Source organism: Mustela lutreola, chromosome 18 (assembly GCF_030435805.1).
Source record: "Mustela lutreola isolate mMusLut2 chromosome 18, mMusLut2.pri, whole genome shotgun sequence".
Classification (NCBI taxonomy): domain Eukaryota; kingdom Metazoa; phylum Chordata; class Mammalia; order Carnivora; family Mustelidae; genus Mustela; species Mustela lutreola.
The window spans coordinates 39,530,269-39,550,951 of NC_081307.1; the positions used below are offsets into that span (position 1 = coordinate 39,530,269).

At 41.2% G+C, this 20,683-nt stretch overlaps 1 protein-coding gene across 2 annotated transcripts in view; it reads left to right on the forward strand.

Moving 5' to 3' along the window:
* Window positions 1-20,683, forward strand: part of CSMD1 (CUB and Sushi multiple domains 1) — a 1,947,613-nt gene that overhangs the window by 1,564,746 nt on the left and 362,184 nt on the right. For both annotated transcript variants that reach the window (XM_059156007.1, XM_059156008.1), the window contains exons 13-17: window positions 1,313-1,495; window positions 2,700-3,026; window positions 4,018-4,212; window positions 11,147-11,285; window positions 15,289-15,476. In XM_059156007.1, coding sequence (XP_059011990.1) covers window positions 1,313-1,495; window positions 2,700-3,026; window positions 4,018-4,212; window positions 11,147-11,285; window positions 15,289-15,476 — 1,032 coding nt within the window. The remainder of the gene's footprint in view (window positions 1-1,312; window positions 1,496-2,699; window positions 3,027-4,017; window positions 4,213-11,146; window positions 11,286-15,288; window positions 15,477-20,683) is intronic.

The following is a 20,683-nucleotide window of genomic DNA, read 5'->3' on the forward strand; positions in this document are numbered from 1 at the left end:
TAAAACTTTGTTCAAAGCATCCCAAGTATTAAATTCAAGCAAATCCACTTCTAGATCTGTTCAAGCAAAGGCCATCAACTTGAACTCCAAGGTCTATCCTTAAGTAAACATGTTCTCTGGTGCGTTCTTTAGCTTGTGTTACATGCAGGAACACTTTTGTTCTTCTGGAATCATTAGCGTAAGGGTCGCCTTCTTTATCTGATAGCCTATCCGGTTAACAGAGCGCAGCACCGAACCTGTTACCCAACACCTGCTTTTGTTTCTTTTGCTATCTGCCTAAGAAAGCAGATGTGATGATACCCGTCTATTGAAAATCTTGATGCCATTGTGATATCAACTGGTTGATCTCACTTCCCCTCCACCCACGAGCTCCAACCACACTGGGCTGGTGTCTCTGGAGCAGGGGCTGATTTCAGATTTCCTTTAGGGCTGAGTTATACTTTCTGTTTCCTCCCTCATCCATTATTCTGTAATCCTTTGAACATCTTCATTTTGCTTCAAATCACCTATGGTGACCAGAAATCATATACATTTAAAGAATTTTATTGTTCCCTTCATACAATGTAAGCACCATGAGTGGGAGAATTGTGTCTTGTTTGCTCAGTAACCTCATTATGTAGGACACAGTCTGACACATAGCTGGCCCTCCAAACATATTTTTTATATGAATCCACAAGAAGCATTTTTCTTAATACGTTCTGTGTGGTTAGCATTTAAGACAGAGCAAATGTTGAAATGTATGGATGGTTTTGGTGCATTTGTGTCCGTCCTGTTCTAAGGCAAAGGGGCTTGATTTGGCATAGTTTCTTCCTGGCTGAAGACCATTAATTTATCCATTTTGTTTCATAAATGGGTTTTAACATTAAGGGGAAGAATATTCAAATGGATTTATTGATTTAAATACGCAGTAGTGAATGAACAATCTTACTTGTATTCTTTACATCTAAGAACAGATCGATTCAGACACACTTGGTCTTTGCATTTCCATTGCAGAAATCCTGGACAGCAGGTAGGGGGTGCCTGGGCCAGGAACACGTACCTATAAATCCCGACATTCCTGTTGCCAACACATCTGCGTGGCCATTTGTCTCCCTTAGAAGTCAATAAATTCAGTACCTTTTTCTCAAGTTAAATCATGTTTCCACCCCCAGGGTTTTGTAATTAAATACTGGATGACATGAACATCCTTTTGAAACTTTTAACAAAAGCTGAGTCTAAACCAGCAAAAAGTAACTTGCTCACTTTCTCAATTGTTTAAAAAAAAGTTCACTGTGTATTTTTTCCACAGTTCATTTTTCTTTCCCGTTTTCAGAAATTGAAAAGGGAGGCTGTGGGGACCCTGGGGTTCCCGCCTACGGGAAGCGGACTGGCAACAGCTTCCTCCATGGGGACACGCTGACATTCGAGTGCCAGGCGGCCTTCGAGCTGGTGGGAGAGCGCGTGATCACATGCCAGCAGAACAACCAGTGGTCTGGCAACAAGCCCAGCTGTGTATGTGAGTACTGTGCTGGCCAGGGCTGTTCTTTCTGTCCTGCGACTGCCAGGCAGGGGGAGAGGGAGGGAAAGGGGCAGGTGCACCTCGGAAGGGGAAGCATTCAGAACCTTTGGGGAGTGCTTCATTGACCAAACAAAGCGTGGGTGTTCTTGTGCACCAACTTCCCTGCTTCACTCTCGCCGGTAAAGCTAATCCATGCTGTGGCTCCGTCTCCTACATAACTTGTAGCTGAGATCTCTCTGCCAGCAAGAATGGACCATGCACAGAGGAGCCTTGCCTCCTTCTAGAGCTTCTGAAGTGGGAGGGTCTGAGACACCCACTGGCAATGGACCTGATAGCTTTGATAATGTCTAACTCAGAAACACCAGTTGTGAGTGTGGGGGACTTCAGCTTATGGTGCCCTCCTAAGTACAGGGTTTTAACAAATAGAAACAAAGTACTTCATGGTGATTTAAAAGAAAGTTTTTTTTTGTAACTGAATGTAGCATGTAACTAATGTAGCATTTTTTGTGACTCAATGTAACATGTCACCTGAAAGACAAATAGGGACTTGTGTGGATAGAAAAGCGAAGCCACACCCTAGAAATAATCCAACAGGTGCCCTCTCAGCATGTGTGTGTGTGTGTATGTAAACTGATTTTAAGTACATGCTCTTAAAAAGGTAAATGTTCCAAGAGATTTTTATATTGTCCACCCAGTATATGGTCTGATTTTTTTTATTGTTACCCGATAACTAATAATACATAAATAACTTGAAAAAAATGCATTTTAAAGGCAAACATAAAATATAAAGAGAAAAGGTATCCAAGAAGACTAAACAGAACCAATATTATTTCTGGAAATTGCTCGAGACACAGACATAACTTATCATATTAGTGTTTGCTCTTCTGAAGGCAGAAAGTTATAACTAGAAATTCTAATATTTGCTCTAGGTTTCCATGACCTCGGCTCAGATCATTTTGGAGTCAAGCTTATACTCGATTACGTGTGGGCTCTGGTTGTGGTGTGTGCCACGAAATATTCTATTTACAGTTTAGGGAGCGAAGGGATATCATGGTGTAGAATTACCGATGCAAAAGCGGTTGGACGGTCCTAGCTCTGCATGTGTGGGTGCCTTCAGAGGAGGCTGCCGTCGGTCAGCGCCACGTGGCCGGCTATTTGGCCATGTGCAAAGTGGTACGAACACGTGTCTGTGTCTTCACAGTTTCCTGCTTCTTCAACTTCACCGCGTCGTCCGGAGTTATTCTCTCGCCCAATTACCCCGAAGAGTACGGCAACAACATGAACTGTGTCTGGCTGATCATTTCTGAACCAGGAAGCAGAATTCACCTCATCTTTAACGATTTCGACGTGGAACCGCAGTTTGATTTCCTTGCGATCAAAGATGATGGCATTTCTGATATCACCGTCCTGGGCACCTTCTCGGGTCACGAGGTCCCCTCCCAGCTGGCCAGCAGCGGGCACATAGTCCGCTTGGAGTTCCAGTCCGACCACTCCACGACCGGCAGGGGCTTCAACATCACTTATACCAGTAAGCAAGCCTCCCCCGCACCACTTCTAGGCCCCATTTATTTAAATGGCTTGTGGGGTCCAGGCTGACACTCTGTAAGGTAATGGGAATAACACAATTAGACAGCGTTGTCCCACCAGTCTAGGGGCATCACTCCATTTGGGCTGGTGTCTCTGTCAGCCTTAGAGTAGGGTTAGCGCTCATGTTCCTTTTTCCTTTCTCTCATTTTCCTCCCTCCCCCCCCTCCCACTTTCTACACCTATTTCCACCCACCCATCCATCCACACATCCTGCATTCAAAGAAATCGTGCAGTAAAAAGGATTGAGGCGTTTGGGGTCTGGAGCCATGGATTAGAACACCAGCACTTGCTATACTTAGTGAGTTTTGGTTAGAGGGCACTTTTCTTTGTCTCAGGGTCCTCATTTGCAAACCAGATTGGATTTAAGAACATCCACTTCAGTGCATTGTTAAGGGAGTATAATGTAATAATGTTAAAGGTGAGTTATAAATCACAATTTACTGGTTGCCAACTTCTCTTAGACAATGTGCTTAGGTGTGCCAGTAATTATTTCATTTAATATTGCAGTAACACTGTGATACAGGCTCGGCGTTCCTCACCTGTAAATTAAAATATCTAACCAGATCATCAGAATGTCTGCCGAAGGGCAGAAAAAAACACACGAGCCAGGGTTCTAACCCAGATGTGTCTGAATCAAAATCCCTTCCAGCCCCTGCCATATTTCTGTTTTTTCTTAATCCATGTGAAAAGTGCTTTCAAACTGGGAAATGCCGTGTAGATGACAGTTTTACATATCTGTGTGCCATCTATTCTTTTTCCCTCTGTCATACTAGGTATCAGTATCTTATTGGTTTAATGCGATTATCGGTCTATAAATGTAGAACTGAACTTTAGAACAATAAATGGCTTTTTTTAGTAGGTTTTGTTTCTTTCTTTTTTGAATACGCTTACCTAATGTTCAAGTATTTCTATTCATTTGTTTTTCCTTTTAGCGTTTGGTCAGAATGAGTGCCATGACCCTGGCATTCCCATAAACGGACGGCGTTTCGGTGACAGATTTCTGCTGGGGAGCTCAGTTTCCTTCCACTGTGACGACGGCTTTGTCAAAACGCAGGGGTCGGAGTCCATCACCTGCATCCTGCAAGACGGGAACGTCGTCTGGAGCTCCACGGTGCCTCGCTGCGAAGGTGAGCGGCTCCTCTCATTTGCCACTATCTCCCTGTGCAAGTCCGCATCGGACTTGATGAACAAAGGGACCGTGCTGGTTTCCTAGGGCTGCTGTCACAAAGCACACAGACTGGAGGCTTAAACACTAGAAACTGAGTGTCTCACAGTCCCGGAGGCTGGACATCCAAGAGCAAGGTGTTCGCGGGACTGGTGCCCACTGAGCTGCGAGGGAGGATCTGTTCTGGTTCTCCACCAGCTTCTGGGGGTTTGTTCATGTCTCTGGAGTGGCACGGCTGCCAGAGCATCATCTCAGCTTTCTCCGTGTGAACGCACCTCTGTTTCCAGATGTCCCCTCTTTGTAAAGGCACCAGTCGCATGAGATCAGAACCATGCTAATAACTCACCTTAACCCCATCTAAAAAGACCCTCCGTCCAAACAAGGTCACATCTTTAGGTGCTGGAATGAAAAATCCAAAATGCACATTTTGGAAAGACATAATTCAGCCTCTAACAATGGCACAGTTTTTAGTAGCTATGCTGTTTTATTGCCCTTAAGGTACCTGATGTAAATACTGCCTAATTAATTTTCTTCTTGACATTTCTACTCTGGTTAACTGTGTAAAAAAGCCAGGGGGTGCGTGCAGAATAAGGAGCATATCACCTCTAATGTTTGCTCATATGAAAATTAGTGACTTAGAATATATATTCACACCCTATCAAAATGTCCCATACATGCCGAGCTAAGAAAAGCTTTATAAAAAACTTACCTCCAATAATACCAAGAAACACATTTTTTTTTTTTTTTTTTTTTTTTTTTTTTTTTTTTTTTTTTTTTTTTTTTTTTTTAAAAGATTTTATTTATTTATTTGTCAGAGAGAGAGCGAGCGAGAGCGAGCACAGGCAGACAGAGTGGAAGGCAGAGTCAGAGGGAGAAGCAGGCTCCCTGTGGAGCAAGGAGCCTGATGTAGGACTCGATCCCAGGACGCTGGGATCATGACCTGAGCCGAAGGCAGCTGCTTAACCAACTGAGCCACCCAGGCGTCCCAAGAAACACATTTTTAAATAGACTTTTTTTACGAGTAATTTTTGGTTCACAGCAAATTTCAATGGAAGGTATAGAGATTTCCTTATGTCCCCTGCCCCCACAGAAGCACAGTCTCCCCCACGAGCAACAGCCCCACCAGACGGTTTCATTAGTTACACGTGACGAACCCACGGGGACATGTCACTATCACTCAGAGTCCATAGTTCCATTTTAGGCCACTCTTGGTGTTGTACAGTCTGTGGGTTTGGACAAACGTATGACGACATGCATCCGTCATTAGAGCATCACACAGAGCAGTCTCACTGCCCTAACGTCCTGCGCTCAACCCGTTCACTCTCGCACAGCACCCAGCCCCTACCCCCCACCGATTTCTTCCCTACCTCTGTCACTTTGCCTTTCCTGGAATGTCACACAGTTACAACATATAGTCTGTGGTCTTTTCAAATGGGCAAAAATTACTAATTTTAATGCAAAGCTAAAGTACCATTTTTGTCTATCAGATGGGCAAATATTTGAACACCTTAATAAGATGTATAATTGGTAAGGTTGAGGAATAACTGACATTTTCTGGACAAGCTGTTGAAGGTATAAAATTATGGCATCATAGTGTAAATTCGTATTAAGGGTTTTAAATTGTTTCTTACTTTTTTAGCTATAAATCGTATTTCTGGTTGTAAGGACATATTCAAACAACTCTGAAAAGATAATATTTTTTTCCCTCAAGAATGCTTTCTGCAGTATTAAACACAAAAACCAAAGATGCAAACAATTTAATTTTAAACAACAAAGAATGAGCTAGATAAATCATCACAAACCTCAAACAAATATTGTAACATCAAAGATGATCATCATAGATTATCATGTGAAAAACCAGGTGATATGACCACGTGTGTTCCAACAAGCCGCTTTAAACATATATTTAAGTATCTCATGATGATAATAATTATTTTTCAAAGCCTGAAAAAAAAATATACACCAAAAATGTTAGTCACAGTGATGGGTGATTTTTTTTCCACACTGTTTATTTTTTTATTTTCTCAATGGTCTTTGGCCAGTAGGTGCTCATTTTAGAATAAGTAAATTTAAGAGAAATAATGTGTCAAATATAACCTGGAGTTGAGGTTGTTTCCTCTCTAGAGTGACCGACCTACCATTGCCAGGGGGCGGTCTAGGCAGAACCTGATCTATCTGATGCACTCCCTGGCCACCTGAGGAGCCGTGCAGTGGGAGGGGCTCCTGCCTCACGCCCTTACCCTTCAGTCCAACTATCAAAGTTAGCGTCCATCGTCTAAGGGTCAGGACTATGTTAAATCTCCATAAAGATATTCTCACTTTCACACTTTCAGGAAGGGCTTAGATTGGTGGGCGGTGAACATCACTAGGGGCTAGGAACTTGACAAATTGAAGGGAAAGAGCTCAAGGGAAGCTCTTCCATCCCTATCTGTCTCTATCACATATTTTATATGTACGGCTTTTAGATGTTACATTGTATCTGGTGTTAATAAACAGGGGGTCATTATCCTTTACATATAAGTAAACATACACTCCTTGGTGCTCCAATGATAGTAATGACAGCGTGTGTGCGTGCATATTTGCTGGTGCTGCTCAAGCATACCATATGGGGAAACAAATGACAGTACTTTCTAGTCTCTGCTCTCTCCTGGCCATGATTCTCCGCATCCTGGGTGTGCTTCCCTGTAAAATGCTTGTGCGGCTGTGTTACAGGCTCAGGGCAAGTATGTCCCTCTGCATGGTCAGGGGAAAGGAAGGGCTCCCAGAAGTGGCAGATGATGTTTCTAATAAAGTCAGATGCCAGGAGAAAGTATCCTATTAAATGTGAATGAGCCATCCTCTCAAATTTGGAAAAGACCTTCAGAGAAGTTCAGTCAAAACTCAGCTATGGGTTAACACAGAAAACAGTTAACACAGAGGACTAGTAAATGGTGAAAGAGGTTTTTTGTTGTTGTTGTTGTTGTTGTTTTTGAATAATTTACTTGTACTGAAAAACCCAATTATAGTGCCCTGATGAGTCTCAGAAAGTACACACAGATAATCTGATAGTGCAAGTAATTAGATACCCCAAGTGATGTCTTTGGTGAAGAGAAACAGAAATGCTACTTACAGAATTATGTGCATCTAGTTGGAAAAAATCAAATGGGAAAGGAAAGATTTAGTAGCACCAGCACATTTAATTGAAGAGACACAGAAGGAAGTATCTTAGAGTATATACATATTCCTTATTTTTTTTTCAAGTATTACTTGTTACCATCAATTCTTTAATTGATCATAAGGTCGAGGCCACGTGCATATGCAGGTACAGTGTAAACGTATGATACGAAGAGAACCACAGACAAATACTTGGGAGACGCCGTGTGGTAAAGCTGCAAGCTTGAAGGGATGTGCTACCCAGAAACCCTGTGAGGGGGAGCCCTTTCTGCTACGATAACGTGTGACAGGAAGCCTATGTTAGGAGGCAAATGCCCCAATATCGAACAGAAAGACAAAAAGTGAAGGAACTCCTTGATAATGTTAGAAAAAAAGTAGAATGTTATATTAATAAAAATCAAGAATTAGAAAGAATAATGTAAGTGAATTATTTTTTTGGTATCAATAAGATAGACAAGGCTTCTTTGATTCTGATAAAAAAAAAAACTAGGAAGAAAGACAGTTATAGGTATTCAACAAAATAGAAGAAAAATAACCATGGTTACAAAAATAATAACTCAACATAATAATAAAATAATAAGTTCTTATTACTAATAATAACTTTACATAAAGAGCAAAAGGCTCACAATAAATCATTTCCTCTAAAAATTATGTTTATTTTTTCTGGCAGAATTTACTGGATACCGGCACATCATGTGTATAAATTTTTTAGCCTCTGTAGGAAAGATTTATCTCTACTTATTTGTTCTGCCTCTAGCCTCCCCATAAATTTCAGTGCAGCTCATTGTCACTAAAAGCACAAGTTAATTGGGAGTGTGTGTATGAGTGTACAAGAATGCATCATCAGCTCTATGGCAACAAATTTCAATGTTCAATGAAATTGGTGATTTCCTAGCAAAATGTAAATTATTCACAGTGACTCAAATGGAAGTGCAAAGTGTAAATAAACAGAAAGCCTGAGAAGAGATTTGAAAAGAGTTTAAAGTTTGGACGCAGAGAAAGACACAAGCAAGGGAGGTGTGCAAGGAAGTTCTCTCTCTTCCAAGTCTGGAGAAGTTGAGCATTGAGAACACTATCATAGCTAGCGCAAAAACGGCCTAACTCCCGTGTACCATTTTACAAAGGCAGTGTTAAGTGTAATATGCCTGAGCCAGATAATTACATTAAAACATAAAGCTATAGAAAAAATATATGTAATCAAGATGAGCTTATTTTAGAAATACAATATCAAGTAGTTCATCCGTGCAAATACTCAATGAATCAAGGAGTTTGTGTCCTATAGACCTGGCTCACTTCCTTTCCCTGGGGAATTTGAGCATCACTGGTGCTGTCCACTGGGTCTTCTGAGTCTTCTCCAAGCAGGATGGCATTTCTTGGCCCCCTTGGCTTTGAGGAAACTGTTTCAGTTAGGAATGAGTGGAAGTGATATATTCAACTTACGAACCTACGTTTGATTGTCTCCTACAAGACTAGCTCAAGAAAGGAGCCCCTAGGGGCACCTGGCTGCCTCAGTGTGTGGAGTGTGAGACTCTGGATCTTGGGGCCGTGGGTTAAGCCCCACGTTGGGTGGAGAGAGTACTTAAAAATAAAATCTTACAAAAGATTCCTCTCTGTGTGATGAGAGAGAGTCATTTCTCACACAGGCTACGTATCCAAGAAAAAGGAAGGAGCCCTTGGATACGTAGCCTGTGTGAGGAATGACTGTCTCATCACAGCTAGTACGGTTGTGGAGTTGTTCCTACACCACGATGTAATCTAAGCTGGCTGATACGGCAAACCTGACTTCATCACTTCATACTTTTTTGTTTAATTCTGTTGACTGAGAATATAACAATTAAAACATCTATTTCATCAGGATAAAGTGATACAAATTCTAACACACACGAAATTACAAAGTGATATGTAAAAGACAAGATATTAGTAAATAATAGTGATGTGTGACAATGCTGGCACATTTCAAGAAATCTAACAACTCAAAATTTTTAAAAACCTTTACTGAAATGAAGGAAATATACAAGTTTGTATTTAGATGGGAAGTAAGGCTTACAAAAATAAGGCAATTCAAACAGATTTAGAAAGGTCTCATATAGCAGATTTAACAAAAAAAAATCTATATTTGCTATAGGCCTTTCTTACATAGTATCACTGAATAGTAAAACATGAAACAAGTAAGATTGTTTAATTTTGCTTATGTCATATTCTAAAAAACATTTGCTACAGCATGTCAGAAATGTAGGAATGAAGGCTAAAATATGAATAACTGTTACAATGATTATACAAATAATTATAAAATGGGAATAAATAATAAATAAATAAAATTCCTAAAATCAATTATTAAAAATTGGTTGTTTTAAGATTATGATTGCTAAAGTAATGAATGTTTTCTTCAAGAACTCAAGGTCATAAAAATGACTCTGATTTCCTGTTATATCTAACTATAGACATAATGCCCACCTGATTTAGAAAAGAAACTGGATCAAGAAAAGCATGATCTGCACAGTGGGCATTTGTGTTCTCCTCCATTAACGTATTTTTGAAATTCTACCTCCCCTTTACTTGGAACAATTTTTAAAATAAAATTTAGAATATGCTTTATTATAATTTTGTATCCTGCTTTGCATAATGTAATGTTCTAATTGCAAAAGTTACTCATAGTAATAAAATCTCGGAACATTATTTCAAATGTATTAGTGCCCTTCTAATATGTAGTCATAAACTCTGCATACATTTTTACTTTTTTCTTTTATTATTCCATTATAAATGAAGCCACTATGATTACCTTTATAGATTTCTCTGTCAGATGTTTTTCTTCAGCAACAAAACCTGCTTGAAATCGTGTACAGTTTCTCAGCATTTTAACACATTATGGGTATATCTCCATAAAAGGCATAATTTTTTTCAAAAATGATTTTTTTTTAACTCGGGACATTTGTATGTTTTATTTCTTATCAATGGATTTACAAATTTGATTACAAAGATGGCAAAGAACTTTGAGAAGGAAAATCTGAAAAAATATGTGGCTGGGCAAAAACATGTGAAATATATGTCAGTACTTAAAAATTATATAGCTTATACAGAAATGCAAAACCCATTTACCTGAGCACCAAGCACATACCTTCTTGAAACTTCTTTTCTTCTTCATAATCATGGATTATTCAAATGGACTGATGCAGGTTAATTCTGTCTATTGAATTAGGAAATTTTGTTTTGTTCTGTAACATTCCCTAATGATTTACTTTCATGTAGGTGGCAAATCATGTTAATAAAACAGACACCATGCAGAGTGCATAAGCAGAACACACATCACTGAAATGTGTCTGCCCATGCACACACACACACACACACCCCGCAGGGTATTTCCATTCAGATGTGAAGCAATTTAATTTGCTCATCAGTAGATGTTTGTGGAATCACACACACATATGCAGTATGGATATCAGGGCTGTGCTCTCACGAATCCGTTGTGACAGTTGGATGTGACAGTTTATGGGGGTCATTCATCTCGCACGTACACCCTGACCTTTTTGGATCCTAGGAGCTTTGCTGTGGGCTGATGATGGATGTCGGATGAGGGATAGATGTGCTCTGCTTTCAATAAATGCTGTTTACTTGAGAGCACGTTTAGCGTGAATACTTGAAAACGTGAAGTCCGTGAGGACAAGCGCATTCCTGCGGTCATGGGCACTGCCGGGGGCGTCCCCGTGCACTCGGTGGGACCTGCTGACACCTGCACTCTCTTTCAGCGCCATGTGGTGGACACCTGACAGCTTCCAGCGGACTCATTTTGCCTCCAGGATGGCCAGGGTACTATAAAGATTCTTTAAATTGTGAATGGATCATTGAAGCAAAACCAGGACATTCCATCAAAATAACTTTTGATAGGTAAGAAAAAGATGTTCCCTTTCTTAACTTGGACCTGAAGACCCATGCCTGTCCAATGTGTTTACTTAAGTGGATCGTGAGGATTAGAAATAGGATGATTCCTGGTTGGCTTTCCCAAAGGAGTTCACTTCAGAAGAAACAGGCCTTTGGTTGATAATGTTTCATTCTTCTTGAACTTTACCCTCTACGGCTGCAGCTAAGTCCTCTCCAAAGGCTGGGTCAGAGACTGGCAGTCCCTAATCATTATTCCTCAGAGCTCGCAAATACTGGCCTTCGTGTCCAGCTCTGGGTTTTGGACCTGTGGCTAAAATACACTCTGATTGCAAATGGAAGCCTATGGTGTCCCTGAGGTGCCTTTTGGAAGAGCCCAGGAAAATGTTTTCTTGCTCTAGTGATGTTTCAGTTGCAGAACCCACACCTGTGAGTGACAGATTAGTGACCTGTGAGTGGTTCTATCCCTGGAGTGGTGTGGCTTGGCTATTTGATAATGCATTCGATAATCATTTTTTTAAAGATTTCATTTGTTTATCTGAGAGACAGTGAGAGAGCACAAGCAGGGGGACTGAGAGACTGAAAAGCAGGCTTCCCACTGAGCAGGGAGCCTGATGCGAGTCTCGATCCCAGACCCCAGGATCATGACCTGAGCTTAACCAACTGAGCACCCAGGTGCCCCATGAATTCAATACTATTAAAAATAATCATGCAATTTGAATTCTCCATAATAAAATGTGTTTCCATTTGTCTCTGCAATAAAATCACCTTGATGATTAACAGCCAGAAGTGTTTTCAGAAAGATACCTGCTTTAAAATAGAAGGAAACATATTTGTTTAGCGTTTTAAGTTTAATCTCTGAACAATTTTAAGCTTCCTCTAACAATGAACTTCTTCTTGACTAAAAGAGTTTGGGTTTTAATATTCAGGATATTATAATGTCTCAAGGCAGATTAACACTATTATATTGTTTTGTTTGTTTTCCACTAATTTTCTATTAATAATAATATATACAGGAAGATTTTTAGTGGGAGTCACATTATCATTTAGCACTATTTGTATTTGAAGTTATTGTTCATTTTATTACGTCTGGTAACATAATGATCTCCAGTAGGATAATCTCCCAGAAGAAAATTAAAATTGTGGCTTGTGTATCCATTACACTGGAGAATGGATCCTTGCATATAAACTTAATCATTGAGGAAAAAATTAACTCTGTAATATCCAGTAGATTACATTGGGTTCCTTATTAATTTTCATAACTTTCTGGTATTGAGAGGGGGAAGAGCAAAGCCCTTCCTGATTCCTGGCATCACATCAAGCGTAAATAATTAGTAAAACTTGTGACTTTACATCCTGGTTTGGTACAAGTGTTGAGCACACTGTTTTCTGTTCACACTTCTGAACAGAAACATACAATTTTTCTCTAGCTTTAGGGATTAGGGAACTGTGATACTTTGCTGAATTCCATCTGTAAGAGCCTGTATTTCTGACATTTTTAGGCATTTGTGATTGTTACACTACTCTAAAGATTTCTGTCTCCAGCAGAGGGCTGACATCCTAATAAAGCATGTGTTTGTAAATATAACTATAAGAGACCCTACTGTTGTTATTGTTGTACAAAGTGCATCTAGTTGCCGAATAGTGGGAAACGCTTGGAGCGCCCTCTCCCAGGCTCCCCTGGGAATCTTCCCGCTGTTGCGAGGGGCACTTTCTGAGTCCTTACTGTTGCTTCAGAAAGAAGATGTGAAAACTGTAGCACAGATTTTTCAACTGAGATTTATTTCATGCTTACCAAGACCTCTTAAATCTAAGCTCAGCAAAGGAAACAGTCAAGAAAACAAAGAGGCAGCCCACGGAATGGGAGAAGATATTTGCAAATGACAGTACAGACAAAAGGTTGATATCCGGGATCTATAATGAACTCCTCAAATTCAACACACACAAAACAGACAATCATATCAAAAAATGGGCAGAAGATATGGACAGACACTTCTCCAATGAAGACATACAAATGGCTATCAGACACATGAAAAAATGTTCATCATCACTAGCCATCAGGGAGATTCAAATTAAAACTACATTGAGATATCACCTTACACCAGTTAGAATGGCCAAAATGAGCAAGACAGGAAACAACATGTGTTGGAGGGGATGTGGAGAAAGGGGGACCCTCTTCCACTGTTGGTGGGAATGCAAGTTGGTGCAGCCTCTTTGGAGAACAGTGTGGAGATTCCTCAAGAAATTAAAAATAGAACTTCCCTATGACCCTGCCATTGCACTACTGGGTATTGACCCCAAAGATCCAGATGGAGTGAAAAGAAGGGCCATCTGTATCCCAATGTTTATAGCAGCAATGACCACAGTCGCCAAACTGTGGAAAGAACCAAGATGCCCTTCAACGGACAAATGGATAAGGAAGATGTGGTCCATATACACTATGGAGTATGATGCCTCCATCAGAAAGGACGAATACTCAACTTTTGTAGCAACATGGACGGGACTGGAAGAGATTATGCTGAGTGAAATCAGTCAAGCAGAGAAAGTCAGTTATCATATGGTTTCACTTATTTGCGGAGCATAACAAGTAGCATGGAGGACAAGGGGAGATGGAGAGCAGAAGGGAGTTGGGGGAAATTGGAAGGGGAGGTGAACCATGAGAGACTATGGACTCTGAAATACAATCTGAGGTTTTGAAGGGGTGGGGGTTGGGAGATCAGGGTACCAGGTGGTGGGTATTAGAGAGGGCACGAATTGCATGGAGCACTGGGTGTGGTGCAAAAATAATGAATACTGTTATGCTGAAAATAAAAAATAAATTAAAAAAAAATCTAAGCTCAGATCACTGAGAAACCACAGGGTCTGTAGAGGACATTTTACAAAGGTAAAAGAAGAAAACCTGCCCCATTGGACCCCCAAAGCTGAACCCGTGGTCAGGGGAAGTGACCGGTGTTTCCAGTTCTCTGTGGAAGATCCGGGCCCCAGGGTCATCCCAAGTTCGTTGCAAGAATATGGCATCGTCATGCATTTGCTCTCAGAGGAGTCTACGCAATCCAGTGAGAACCAGGGCAGAGCCCGACGCTTTGTGCACCTGTCTTGTGGTTACAAGCTGTGTGGCTGGGGAGCCTGTGTGTGCCCGCGCTCTTCCTCTCCATCAGCATTGTTGGATGAAGAGGGTGGGGGATGACGACCCAGGCTTCCACAGAAGTCTTAGTCTGAAAGTCACCTAGTGAATCAGGCGCTCCCTGGGCATAGGCTGTTCCCTGAGAGCGCAGCCGGACCCTCGGAAACCGGGTTAGCTCTTGGAGGACGAGCTGGGCCCATTTAGACAATTATCTCAGTTCCACTTTCTGGAAGCTGTTCTGATCACTGAAGCAGCATTTCTTTTCTGAAGCAGGAATGTGCTGATTCTTCTTCCAGGGACCAGAAAGAGTTAATGCAGCTTAAAAAGACACAGGATTTTTTTTTCCCTGAAAAGTATTTAAAGTATTGCCATGTATTTTGAATTACTCTCCTCCTTTAGGAGATTATATTTCTTCATGTGCGCATTTCAGGATATGTGTGATCAAGCCAAACAGGGGATCGTGAAACAGATTTTGAAAATGTGTAATGATTGTTCACTAATCGGTGTTTTTTAATGTAAGTCCCTCCTTTCCTTTCCTTTCTTCCTTATTTCCTTCCTTCCTTCCTTTTTTCCTTCTTTACTTCATCTCTCTAAACACTAACCTGGTTCACCGTATTTTTATTTTAGAGCTAAAGACTGCAGTTTTTTGAGTTTGGGATGTTGCATGACTGAGTATTCAATACTGGGGTGGTTTAGGGTATACCTTTTCTTCTGGAAAAACTGATGCTTTAGTATCATTTGTGCACAGGTGTTTTTTAAGTTTGTAAAACTGTAAATCTTTTATTTATAGTGATACACCTCAGTTTGTAATTAATGAATGAAGATATTTGGGGAATGTCTATAAGTTAATGCAGCTTTACTTTTCTGACTGGATACAAATCTTCACAGATTTCAGACGGAAGTCAACTATGACACTCTGGAGGTCCGAGATGGGCCCGCCAACTCGTCCCCGCTGATCGGAGAGTACCATGGCACACAAGCTCCCCAGTTCCTGATCAGCACGGGGCACTTCATGTACCTGCTGTTCACCACTGACAACAGCCGCTCCAGCGTGGGCTTCCTCATTCACTACGAGAGTAAGTCAGAAGGGCACGCTGGCCATCACTGGTCTGCGTTCCAGACGCACGTCTGCATCCCGGGCATGCACCTGACCATCACTGCCTCTGTCAGCACTGCATCATCATAATCACTTTTTCTTATTAATAAGAGAGCAGCTTGTGGGTTTTTACTTTAAAACTCCAAAAAATGTATGTTTATTATAAAATTAAATAATTAAATAGTGTGTTCATTCACTACAAGATCTTATGATAAACTTCTACCATGAGAAATAGAGCTCCTGGCCAGAGAGGCTATCGCTACAATTGTATCTCCTGAACAATAGCATAGGGGAATTCTTTGCTGGGAAAATATGGTGAGGGCCAACGTGATTCTTATCTGTTGGTTTCTTCACATGAGCATGTGTCCCTGGGGAGAGGGACGTGGAATACAGACAGCAGAGAAATTAAAATGCAGCTGGACCTCATGAAATGACATGTGACTATTGCTTTGAAAATGTGTGAGCAGGAGTTAAAATGATTATTAGAAACTATTAAAATGATTGCGAAAATATGACTGTGAAGGGTATCCTGCCCAATGTGAAATGCTTACGTTTCTGTTTCCATAAATACAAATTTGTCTTAACATTAGCTTCTGAAATTAGAAGATCAGGTCATTATATTTTATGATTTTATAATTTTTTTATGATGTTAGTCACCACACAGTACCTCATTAGTTTTCGACGCAGCATTCCATGATTCATTGTTTGTGTATAACACCCAGTGCTCCATGTAATCTGTGCCCCCCTTAATATCCATTACTGGGCCAACCTATCCCCCACCCACTCCCCTCTAAAATCCTCAGTTTGTTTCCCAGAAGGCCATAGTCTCTCATAGTTCATCCCTCACTCTGATTTATCCACCTTCATTTTCCCCTTCTTTCTTCTAATGTCCTCCATGCTATTCCTTATGTTCCACAAATAAGGGAAACTATAAGATAATTGTCTTTTTCTGTTTGACTTATTTCACTCAGCATAATCTCCTCGAATTCCATCCATGTTGATGCAAATTTTGAGTATTTATCCTTTCTGATGGCTGTGTAATATTCCCTTGTGTATATGGACCACATCTTCTTTATCCATTTGTCTGTTAAAGGGCATCTCAACTCTTTTCACAGTTTGGTGACTGTGGGCATTGCTACTATGAACATTGGGGTACAGATGGCCCTTCTATTCACTACATCTGTATCTTTGGGGTAAATACCCAGTAGTGCAATTGCTGGGTCATAGGGTAGCTCTATTTTTTAACTTTTAGGGGAATCTCCACACTGTTTTCCAAAGTGGCTGCACCAACTTGCATTCCCACCAACAGTGTAGGAGGGTTCCCCTTTCTCCACATCCTCTCCAACACTTGTTTCTTGCCTTGTCAATTTTTGCCATTCTAACTGGTGTAAGGAGGTATTTCAATGTGGCTTTCATCGGAATTTCCCTGATGGCTAATGATGGTGAACATTTTTTCATGTATCTGTTGGCCATTTGTATGTCTTCTTTGGAGAAATGTCTGTTCATGTTGTCTGCCCATTTTTTGACTAGATTATTTGGTTTTTGGGTGTTAAGTTTGAGAACTTCTTTACAGACCAGCCCTTTATCTGTAATGTCATTTACAAATATCTTCTCCCATTCTGTGGTTTGTCTCCCTGTTTTGTTGTTGTTTCCTTTGCTATGTAGAAGCTTTTTATCTTGGTAAATTTCCAGAAGTACATTTTCACTTTTGTTTCCCTTGCTTTTGGAGACTTGTTTTGAAAGAAGTTGCTGTGGTGGAGGTTGAAAAGGTTACTGCCTATGTTCCCCTCTAGGATTTTGATAGACTCCTGCATCACGTTGAGGTCTTTTATCCAATTTGAGTATCTTTGTGTATGGTGTAAGAGAATGGTCGAGTTTCATTCTTCTACACATAGCTGTCCAATTTTCCCAGCACCATTGATAGAAAAGACAGTCTTTTTTCCACTGGATATTCTTTCCTGCTCTGTCAAAGATTATTTGACCATAAAGTTGAAGGTCCATCTCTGGGGTCTCTATTCTGTTTCACTGGTTAATGTGTCTGTTTTGTGCCAGTACCATGCTGTCTTGGTGATCACAGCTTTGTAATATAGCTTGAAATCACACAACATGATGCCCCAGCTTTGTTTTTCTTTTTCAACATTTCTTTGGTGATTTGGGATCTTTTCTGGTTCCATACACATTTTAGGATTGTTTGTTCCAGCACTTTGAAAAATTCCATTGTTAATTTGATTGGGATAGCATTGAAGGTATAGATTTCTCTAGGCAGTACAGACATTTTAACAATGTTTGTTCTTCCGATCCACGAGCATGTAATGCTCTTCCATCTTTTTCTGTCTTCTTCAATTTCTTTCATGAGTGTTCTGTAGTTCCTCAAGTACAGATCCTTTACCTCTTTGGTTAGGATTCTTCCCAGGCATCTTATGCTTCTTGGTGCTATAGTTAGTGGAATTGATTCTCTAATTTCCCTTTCTGTATTTTCATTGTTAGTGTATAAGAAAGCCACTGATTTATGTGCATTGATTTTTTATCCTGCCACGTTACTGAATCACTGTATGGGTACTAGTAGTTTGGGGGTGGAGTCTTTTGGGTATTTTATAGTAATATGTCAGAAGATACACCATTGGAATACAGCTGAGGGTGTTCACAATGGGAATGCGTGTTTTACACCAGCCGATTAAAACAAACAAACCCAAGGCGCTTGGGTGGCTGCATTGGAGAAGTGTCTGCCTTGGTTCAGGTCATGATCTCAGGGTTCTGGGATTGAGCCCCGCATTGGACTCCCTGATCAGTGGGGAGTCTGCTTCTTCTTCTCCCTCTGCCTGCTCCTGCCCCATGCTCTTGCTTGCTATCAATCAAATGAATAAGTTAATCATATCTTTAAAAAAATGAAAACAAACACTATGCCCTCTGAAAATGCTTCATTTTCAGAGTAAAGTGAAAAAGAAGGGTGCATGCATGCTAACACTGGATCTAAGGGAATAAAAACCTATTTTTCAAGGTTTTTATGGTTGTTCTTTTTCACAGTCTTATTCCAAAACAAGCAAAATGAAGTTTCAGTGTTATTTAAAATATATATATATATATATATATATATATACAAACACATATGTATATGTATACACACACACACAGTTTCACAAATGCTGAGGAACGAGGTAATATCTAGCATGTTAGATGTTTAATCATACTTTTCTTCTTGCCTTCCTGTCCAGTCATCGCCCCCTTGCTACTCGTGCCGGCCTCTGCAGAAGCTCAGATCCATGGCCTGCGATGTACATCTCTCTGATTCACTTGCTCATGTATGGGGTTACACGCACACGTACATGCATATACACGTGTAGAAGTCTGTGTGTACTTCTTGATGAACAAAGTCACATTACACTTGTTTGGATAGCAAGAAGATTGACTGTTCTTGGTATAGTGATCAATTTCAAATTTAATTCAATTAGGTTCACTTCAAATACATGCAACTTTTATTTCAAAGTAACATATTTTTTAGACTCAGGATACAGTTTAAGAACCAGAGACTTTCATATTTCATTCCTTTCTAATGTCCCTTCACGTCATTACTTTTCTTTGGAGTAGAGATGTGTGCACGTTAAAACCATCCGGATCTGCAAAGCTTCTACACACCAATGACCAAAATACTTATTCCCTCCGGCACAGCCCAGTTCTTAAGTCTGGAGCTCCTTGGCCTTTGAAGACCCAGGTGGTTGAACCCTAAGATAACAAATATTTTCTAGCCCTGAGAAACCCTAGAACATTCTTCTCTTTCCTCTCCCTCATTGCATAGCCATAGATTAGTTTGCTTGTTTTTTCCAGAATTTTTTAAAAAAATGTGTCGTAAGCCTACAGGCAGGTCATGGAAGCTGATGACATTTGCTCACCAAACTGGTTTAAACAAATGGTTTGTTCCTCCTCATTCTTCCTGGATTTGAAGAATGAAAGGAAGTCAGCTCACACGATGTTACTCAGCTTCTCATCCTTACTAACAGAATATCTTATACAGATAATTGGAACAGTAATTGTTACAATGTACACCAATGACTGTGTGACATTTCAGGATTCTTTCCATTTCCCCCGTGTGTGACAGTAGACCTGGGCCCTAGCCAGGCGTGTGTCCAGAGCCTGGGGTGGGCTCTCAGGCCACAGTCCTCATTGTCTTTTTTTGTTCTGGGTGTCAGTAAAAGACGATGAAAGTAATCGCAAGCTGGTGCCTTTGCGGTGGAGTGATAATTGTGTGGCTGTCGGACATTTCTGATCCCTTGGGGTCTAGTGGAGTGATAATTGTGTGGCTGTCGGACATTTCTGATCCCTTGGGGTCTAGGATCCCTCCCCTCATCCTTGACAGGAAGAACAGGAAACTAGCTCTGTAGTCCCAGAAGACCGCAGAGCCATCGCTGGTGGCTGGGTTGGGTAAGGTCCTCATAGCATCCAAGTGTCCCACACTCTTGGAAGGGACACAGGTCGAAAGCCCCAGGCTGACTTTTACATTAGGAAGTCCTAATGGTCCTTTCAGAAGGCCCCCAGCATTCTTATGAATTCCTCTGTAGGGAAATATAGAAAGTATATGAGGAAAATATTACCCGGGAACACCACCCTGAAGCTTGACTTGGTGTCACCGTGATTGATTTGTCAGTTATTCTGTATTTGGGGAGAAACAAGGAAATGGGCAAAAACAGGATATGGCATTTTTGTCAAGAAATGAGTCTGGAAATGCCTGGAATCTAAGACCCGGCACCTGCCGGCCGGCCTTGCGCGTAGCCATTACCTGCCGGCTTGGAAACGGGACAGATGCCGGAGACGGGCTGGGACGCTCCGTGTTGCTGCGGCGGTTGAGGAATGGGGACCCGGCGCCGGCTCAGGCGGTCATGCTTGTTTAGAAAGCGTGCTGAAGGGAGGTTTTTCTCCGAGGTGGCTGTACATTAGCCGTCAGCCGGGAATCCTGGCAGAATGCAGGCTCCCATGTTCACCGTCCAGCCGGGGCTTCGGGACGCCTGTGCTGCAGGCAGAATTCTGGGTTTCTGTCACGTCCTCTCAGGGGTGGCATGAAGGTGGCAGTGGGTGTCTGACCCAGCCCAGGCAGGCCACGGCAGGTGCAGCCCTGACTCAGGGGTTCCAGGGTGGAGGAGAACCTGCGGGCAGGTGGGTGGAGAGGAGGTGCAGGGGACACCGTGGAACAGAAGA